The 9,069-nt window shown below is 38.5% G+C and overlaps 1 protein-coding gene across 1 annotated transcript; it reads left to right on the top strand.

The window, feature by feature from the left end:
• Positions 1-988: 988 nt before the first annotated feature.
• On the top strand, positions 989-8,612 carry SPP1 (secreted phosphoprotein 1). Its single transcript, XM_070262298.1, has 8 exons — positions 989-1,317; positions 1,463-1,577; positions 2,688-2,755; positions 2,867-2,905; positions 5,317-5,397; positions 5,693-5,731; positions 6,746-7,069; positions 7,766-8,612. Exons 3-8 carry the CDS (start codon positions 2,702-2,704, stop codon positions 8,168-8,170), a joined length of 942 nt encoding a protein of 313 aa, XP_070118399.1. The 5' UTR covers positions 989-1,317; positions 1,463-1,577; positions 2,688-2,701; the 3' UTR covers positions 8,171-8,612.
• The last annotated feature ends 457 nt before the right edge of the window (positions 8,613-9,069 follow it).

The raw sequence follows: 9,069 nt of genomic DNA, 5'->3' as shown, positions 1-9,069 counted from the left end.
TTATATTAAAGCAGTATTTGGTCAATAGGAACTGACACTTTTGATAGAACTAATAATAAATGGGGCCATTTAATTTTACTCTCACTTCACACTTCTTACAATGGGGCTCGGAGGTAAATGAGTGAATCTCCATTTGACAACTAAGAAAGGCAGGTGAAGAGGTCAAGTAATCTCAAGACAATATTAAATGTTTAAGATGGAGCCAGAGCTCTGCTACCCCTAATTTCTGTTCCAATATTCAAACTTCATCTGTAATTTTCTTTCCTTCAGACAGCTTTTAAATACTCAGTAAAGGTTTTTAAATATAGAATTTTTTAAAGTTTTCTTATTAAGTAACCAACTTTGAATATCCTGGGAGAAAACCAGAAAGAGACAATTCAGAAATCTAATCCATTCCTTTAGAGGTGTGCAATTCCACTATTGACGTACACAGTTTAATAATGTTACATCTAGTCTCATTCTAACAACCCATACCATTTAAAGACTTTAAAAATCATGACTACCTTCTAAAAACTTTAATAATAGTTAACACACACACAGTGCTTAAAATATGCATATATATGAGCCACACATTGTTAGTTTTACACATGCTAATTAATTTAAACCTCTCAAGACTCCATGAGTTAGGTAACAGTACGTGCATTTGACAGGCGAAGGAGCAAGCACAGGTGGGCACAGCGATTGCCCAAGGTCACACAGCTAATCAGCCGCAGAGCGGATTCAAAGCCGCGCTCCGGCTCCTGAGGCGATGCTCCAGCCGCAGCCCTGCTCTCAGTTTCAAACTGCTTCACTGCGGCAGCCTCTGCAGTAAACTACCATTCTTTTATTTTACACAGCAAGTATCGGATTCATCTCCTCCAAACAATGCAAACAGTGCGACAAAAATCCATGTCCTTGAAAGGTCATTGTAAATGCAACTTAATGGGCATGAGCGTGGATTTTAATGTTGCTAATGCCGTTGATCTAAATGACAAGCTGCTGCAGACTTGACATCAGAAACGGAGCTGGAGTAGTTAAGGATGGAGGGAGCGTCTCAGGAACTCTTTGTACGCCTAACAATAGCCTTGTAACCCTTAAATAAGTATAATTGTGAGGCAAATTTGGGTGCATATATATGACTTTAATCTGCTGTTTAAACCAAAAGAAAGAAAAATCCATTCTATTTAATCTTATTCAGGACTGACACAACGTTTTTTCTTCTGATTCAGTAATTATAAAGTCTTTGGAAGAACTAGTCATTTTCCCCCCTTTTTTATGGGACCCCTGCCCTTCCATGATGCTGATGTCCAACCCCTAAATGAAAAGGCTAATGATATTGTACGTAAGTAATGTTTTAAACTGTAGAGTAGTCTGTGTTTGTTTGTTTCTTAACCGCAAAACCAGAGGGGGAAGTGTGGGAGCAAGTGGGCTGGGCGGTGGCAAAAAACCTCATGACACATCTCTCCTCCCTGTGTTGGTGGAGAACGTCTGGAGCAGCATTTAAATTCGGGGAGGTCCCGGCTGTCAGCAGCAAGGAGAGGAGGCGAGGAGAGCAGCAGCATCTCGGACTGACTGGCTTCTGAGCAGGGCAGCCCCAGGTAAGCCTGCAGTTTGTTACTTTGTTGCTGTCCTATGCATTCAGTTTCATCTCAGGGGGAAGGTGAACTGGTAAGGAAAAGAGTTTAAATGTACTGCTGTGAAGCAGACTAAAACCGTTCTAGTCTTTTGAATAAGCGTGCCAGATACATTGCAGATCTCCTGGAGGAAAGGTGACCAGCTATTTTATAAGCCAGTTGAACATAAAACCTAGAAATACTTCCATGAGTCGTCCAAAGAACTGAAACCAGCTCTTCCAATGAGAAAAAAAATTAAATTCTATGCCTCTTTGGAATAATTCTATCTACATCATTTTAAATGGATAGATGATTATGGGGCATTTCACAGGAAAAGGATCGTTGGTGCTAACGTAAGCCAATGATAATGCTATTTTTTAATGATTTGATTTATCCTGTTTTCAGGGGGAAAAACCCTTTCTGAATATTTTACTTCTGTATTTATTTGCTAAAATCTTCACCAAAATACCTGTGTGACACTCAGTAGACTTATTATCACAAATAAAAAAGCTGTTGATTGTTTTCAGTGTTTTCATTTTCGTTTCAAATATCTAGAATACCTTACTTAAATAACTAACTTAGAGATAGCCTTGCTTCACCTAATTAGCATCTTTTTAATAATTTGAGATAAAAATCACTCTTGAAACGCATGCTGGAAAAATGTAGACAGCAAATTTCTTTCGTAGCTTTATTTTCTCTCCCTTTGTGTTTTTCTTCTCTGAAAAATAAATATTCCCACACTAGCTTGTTATTTTAATTAAATTACTGTTGATGTGCTTTTAGATTTAGAAAGCTAGAGATATCAGATAGTAATGATATAATCCCTGGAATTCTCAGTTTTAAAGTTGAATAAATATAGACTTGTCAAATTCCTCCCATCCTTGCCTAATAGTAAGAGATGGAGAATAGAGGTGGCATTACAAATATTAACTCAAAAGACCACAATATTAAAAAGAAAAGCTTTCTCTAAACAAGAGAAAATATTCTACAGAAAATATATTTCACTTGTGATTATGTTGTGATATGGTGGCATTAAAAGGTATCAGTGTTGTAAGCTATGAAGAGATCAAATATTCTGTACAAAATATTTTGCAGGAAAAATCGCTGCCATGAGAATTGCCGTGATTTGCTTATGCCTCTTAGGCATCGCCTATGCCCTTCCAGTGAGTACAGCTGAATCTTAAAAAAATTTCTCAAAATAAAGGAATTGTATGCTCCCGTGTGCTAGGAACACATTCACATTGTAATCTTTCTACCCCCTCTCTGTTTCTAAGGTTAATCAGGCCGACTCTGGCAGCTCTGAGGAAAAGCAGGTAAGCATTTCTTAGGTTCATCATATAGTTATTTATGTGACTGCTTCAAGAAACAACACAGACATATCTGTTCCAACTTTATTTATTTTCATAGTCAAGCCTGTTCACTTATAAAACTATATATTGACTGCCTGCTTTCAATCTAGGCCAGTAGCAAGCACAGTATGGTTTTTAATAAGTATTTACTCTTAACACTGAACTAGATTTTTTTAATATAATCAAATAATGCTCTAGGCCATTATCACTTATGTAAAATGAGTTCTATGAAGTTGCATGGCTTTTTCTTTCCATGAGTCAATATACTGTTCTAGAAGTAGAAAATTCCATCTTTTGTTTTCCTTAGTGGAAGGCTAAATTTACAATTCACTTCACATATTGGACAGTTTGTATGACTGTCATATTCACAACATCTCCTAAGATGTTTGCTAAGAAGCCCACTATAAAAAGAAGGTCTGTTTATGCTGTTTGCATCGATTGTGCTTGTCAGCTGACTTTAGATCACATTTTTCTAACCAAACATATGACCAAATCAGATTCTTCATGAGAATTATTTGACCAGCGCCATAAATGTACCTGCCCCTCCACAATAGGTGAAATGGTGCCAGCCAGCAACAAACGGGCATTGTCCTGAGGAGCTTGGACAAAAAGGCACACAAAGTTCGATTCCAGACGAACAGAACAAAGGCCAGCAGAGAGCTGCCTGGGCTCGCTGCCGTTAGACGGCTTACCGAAGACGTTTGGAGGGGTGTTGCTGCGTGTGTTTGGGTGGGGGTGGGGGGTGTAGATGTGTCTGTTTTCCAACTGATTTAAGAACACAAATATTGAATCACAATAATAAGCCAGAAAAATGAACATTTCCAGAGAAGATAGGGGTCATACTCTTTGAGGCAAGAATTAGTGCCTTTTTCATAGAATAAAATATAGCACAAGAAGCCATGGCAGTATAAGTTATTAAACGGCATTTAGGAGATAAGTGAAGAGCTCAACCTACTAGAACCCTGGAAATTTAGAGCTAGTAGGAAATATGGGAAAGTCTATAAATACCTTCTCCCTGAGCCTAGAGTGCATGCGTCATCAGGAAATATATATCTATACTTATTTAAATATATGTAAACTATAACATTTATGTAAATATATAAAGAAAGAAACTTTGAACTCATCTAGACCAGTAGTTTTTGTACCTTTTTTAGGCAAGGAACCTCTTCTTCCAGCAAAAACTTTCAGAGAAGCCCCTCTTTGGTGGCTGGCTATGGAAGGAACTCTGCGGAACCCCCAGGGCTCTCATGCTTAAGGACAGGGATGTGAAGTGACTGGCACGGGGTGACACAGCCCATCAGATGACACGTATACAGGGCATTTCCCCTACTCTGCACTAGCATATTGTAATCACTTTCCAGATAAATAAGTTGGCTAAAGGAAAGGCCATTCCATTCACGTCTTTGGCAACTTAGAGCAATAGAACTTTTGTGGGATGAAGTTAATATTTTATTTCTGCACTGTCCACTCAGCCACTAGCCATTGAATACTCAAAATGTAGTACTGAATACTGAAAATGTAGCTGGTGCCACTGAGGAACCGAATTAACTAAATCTAAACAGCCACATGTTTTGTGGTTAGAGGGTACCACATTAGACAGCACGACCTTGGAAAGTTCTCCTTGTTCCACAGAGAGAGGAAACAGTGATGATCAACACTACTTAAGGTTCCTGGGCTTTAGATGTGCTTTGTCTGAGAGGAAATTTCAGCGAGCAAACGTAGAACAGGGAGGCACAGTGTCAAGATGGGTGTGAAGAGCCAGTCTGCCTGGAGTTGAACCCTGGCTCTGCCACTTACTACCACTTAACTTCACTGTGGCTGAGTTTTTCCTGATCTGTAAAATAGGAATAACAATGATACCTATCTCAGGGGGTTAAGAGGATTAAGTGGATTAAAAGGATTCACTCATATTTAAATCACTTTGAAAGGGTGCCTGGCCCACAGGAAGTGCTATGTAAGCATTTATTAAATGAGTTTGCAAGAAAAAATAAATCATAAGAGGGGACTCCAAAGCTCTGCTTGACTATACACATGCATATTATGCTTATCCAGCAAGGTCAGTGGAGTATATTTTTCAGCTTACCCACTAGAGATCTCTATGCTTCTTTCTTTTTTAAAAGATTTTATTTTTCCTTTTTCTCCCCAAAGCCCCCCGGTACATAGTTGTGTATTTTCAGTTGTGGGTCCTTCCAGCTGTGGCATGTGGGACACCACCCCAGCATGGCCTGATGAGCAGTGCCATGTCAGTGCCCAGGATCCGAACCAGCGAAACCCTGGGCCACCGAAGCAGAGCGGAAGAACTTAACCACTCAGCCACGCGGCGGCCCCCTTCTTTTTTCTTTTTTCGTAATGACAATATGCAAATTTTTTCGTAGCTTTACAACAAACACTCAGATGCTGTAAGCATATGGCTCAAGCCTGATCCGTCTCAGAAGCAGAATCTCCTAGCACCACAGGTATTTTTAATTTTAATTAATTTTAAAAATTACATTTCTCGCAATTAAAGAACAACACAACAGAAAAATAGCCGCATGCAGGCCCTTTGGGCTGGTTAGATGGATCCTGCCTGCCCAGTGGTAAATGTGATCTTGGGTCACCAACTGATCTGCTGTGTTGGCTTCTTCCCGCTTTAAGCTACCCACCCACAAGCCTGAAAAATAAGACCTGCTTTGGATAGATCAGGCTAACTTTTGAATTAAAAAGTTAAGCATGTATGATGTACACTGACGTGTGCCCTTCCTTCTTCCAAAGACCGTGTCCTCTGAAGAAACTGACAACCTCAAACAAGAGGTGAGTTCCCACTTTGAATCAGAGGCCCGCCATGTCTAGGAGAGAAGAAAGAAGCTGCTCTTTCTCCCCGTGACATTGCCGGGGCTCAATTCTGACAAAATTCCATTAGCCAATTTTCCAGTAAATTGCCAGTCTAAGACTTGATCAGAAAGAAAGCAGGTATTTACTAGATGTCAGAAATACCAGGTTTCTTCAGATAAATTTAGTGTGGCAGGAAATGTTTACTAATGTCTGTTATTAGACACTTTGTCTAAGCCTTTTACAATTTATATAACGTATTTTGTAAGCTGTCTTTATATCTGATAAATATCTAACTATTGGCTACCAAAGCCAAGATCGACATATTTGCTAAGCAAAGAGATAAGTTAAATTTGTTTTCCATAAGATTCTGTTTGAATACACTAAGAATCTCTAATAAGGAAAGTTAGATAAGTGACCCAGTATATTTGCTATGCAGAAGTTTAATAGAATTAACTGGTTAATTCAATTGACAGATTTGAGCTGCAGTTTATACTAAACATGCATAGCAGTCATCTTTTGATTATCTGAGCTAATAGGGAGGTGGTTTTAGGTTTTGGTGCATGCATTAATATATGGACACTCTGATCGCCTGAGAATTCTCATTTCAAATAGAAAAAAAATCTCACTATAATGTATCTGTATTTATTGCATCCTTGAATTTGGCAAATTAAATAATGTCTAAAATTAAGGAAAAACAAAGTTATCGATATAAATGTTATACTTGCATATTTGGCTTGAAAATGTCTATGAAAATGTTTTATTTATGGGAAAGCAAAAAAAAAATACCTCAGACTAAGATTCTATTTATCCTGATGAATAAAAAGAAAATTTGCAAGATGCTCACCTTGGTTCCTAAAAGCCATTGAGCATATTGTTGTGAACGCAAAGATTCTGAAACTAAATAAAAGAAAGCTAGTAAAGGACTAATGCACAGTAAAGGCTAAGGGAAAATAAAACCTGTTGCATTAATTTTCCTGCCATCTTGATTCTTAGACCCTCCCAAGTCAGTCCAACGAAAGCCATGACCACACAGATGATGTGGATGACGATGATGTTGGAGACCATGAGGATGACCAGGACTCCATTGACTCAGATGACTCAGATGAAACTGATCCTACTGATGACCCTGACAATTCTGATGAGTCTCACCATTCTGATGAATCTGATGAACTGGTCACTGATTTTTCCACCGACGTTCCAGCAACCCCAGTTTTTACACCAGCTGTGCCCACAAGAGACACGTATGATGGCCGAGGTGACAGTTTGAGTTATGGCCTGAAGTCAAAATCCAGGAAGTTTCGCAGATCTGAAGACCAGGTAAACCCTTTAACAGACACATCAGACGGTTCTCATTAGAGCCCAATTCTAGGAAACCAAAGTCTGCATGTTCACTTACTCATTCATTCTTTCATTCAGCAAGCATCACTTTATGACCATTGAATACAAAACCTTTTGCCACTTGCTGATTTTTCTGTTTAAGTCCATGTAATTTCTCTTTAATTTTGTCTCTCAATCACAGTGCTATTTTTCCAAATCCTGGCTTTAGAGCATTTATTCTATTCACTTTTTTAGATTAAAATAAGATTTTGGAAAACATCAATTATTTTCACCATATAACGGTCAGGTTTTGAAGTTAAATACCTAAGAGGAATTGTAGAGTTGCAAATTATACTGAATCTGTAGTCAAAGGATCTGGATTTGACACATAGCCTTGCCATTTACTATTCACTTTACAGTTTAACTTTCAATTCACTTTCCCTTTGTGTAAAACAGAGATAATGAGACCTACCTCATAGGTTTCATCGCATACTTAATTGAAGTACTTATTAAACAAAAGATGACATGTGAAAGGGCTTGAGAAAATACAAAGTAACATGCTAGTATTATTTTTTATTTCAGCCAAACTTAGACGATGTTCAGTGTAAACTGGAGTAAAAGTTAGAGCACAGGAAAGAATTACAATGTTCTTATCCCTGACCATTTATTTCTTCTTGCATTTGTGCTGTGATTCAGTATCCTGATGCTACGGAAGAGGACCTCACATCACCTGTGGAAAGCAAGGACATAGATGATGTACACAAGGCCGTCCTTGTTGCCCAGGGCTTGCACGTGGCTTCTGATTGGGACAGCCGTGGGAAGGACAGTCAGGAAACAAGTCAGCTGGACGACCACAGTGTGGAAACCCACAGCCGGGAGCATTCCAAAGAATATCAGCTGAAGGCAAATGATGAGACCAGTGAGCATTCCGATGTGATTGATAGTCGTGAAAATTCCAAAGTCAGCCAGGAATTCCCCAGCCAAGAATTCCACAGCAGTGAAGGCAAGCTAGTCCGAGACCGTAAGAGCGAAGACGAAGACAAATACCTGAAATTTCGCACTTCTCATGAATCAGAGAGTGCATCTTCTGAGGTCAATTAAAAGGAGAAAAATATGATTTCTTACTTTTGCTTGTAGAAAAATAATAGCGGGGTGGGAGAGAATATGAAATGCTTATTTCTCAGCTCAGTTGGTGAATGTATACGTACGTGGATCTGGAAACAGATAACGTTTTTGATCATTAGTTTAGTGTGTGGCTTCATGGTAACAGACTTGTAAACTAAAAGCTTCAGGGTTTGGCCTACATTCTTTCCATATAAGAAATGCAAACTATCGCTGCATTTTAATGTTTGCTCTTCTTTTATGAATAGAAATCTTATGTAGAAGCAGACAAAATACTTTTTGTATGAGTAAACAAAATACTTTTACACACTTAAAAGAGAACATATTAAATTTTATGTCACTATAATCTTTTGTTTCTTTAGTGTATATTTTGTTGTGATTATTTTTGTTTGTGTGAATAAATCTTATATCTCAAATGTAATGAAGTTTGGTGGTGTCAATTGCTTTTTTTGGTTGTTGTCCCGTAGTTGCCCAGCAATTAACAACGGTAACCATTTTAAGGAACGTACTGGGCTGAGTAGAGACTAGGGCCTGCTGCATCAGCCATCCAGTTTCTGGCTGAGCTAAAGTTCCCAGTCAAGGAAACAGAAGCCAGGTTGGGGTTGATATTCAGCCAAAAATCCTCCAACCATGCAGGGCTGTATAGGTCACTTCCCCCAGTGGGAGCACCTTTTTGTAATTTTCACAAAGCTGATAAGAAAGCTATTGAAAGGCTAGATGCAATCACAAATCAATTTTATTGTTTCTCATCACTCTTCACTAATTTGCTGAGTAAATGTATTGCTTTCTTGCCCTTGGATGAAAACTTGGTAGGTCCCATAGATATCCTGATCACTTGTAGATAATAAATAAATATTCTCTTTGTACTGGAAAATTTT

The sequence above is a fragment of the Equus caballus genome, chromosome 3 (genome assembly GCF_041296265.1).
Source record: "Equus caballus isolate H_3958 breed thoroughbred chromosome 3, TB-T2T, whole genome shotgun sequence".
Taxonomy (NCBI): domain Eukaryota; kingdom Metazoa; phylum Chordata; class Mammalia; order Perissodactyla; family Equidae; genus Equus; species Equus caballus.
The sequence above is the reverse complement of the archived record's forward strand: the minus strand, read 5'-3'. Positions and strand labels throughout refer to the sequence as shown.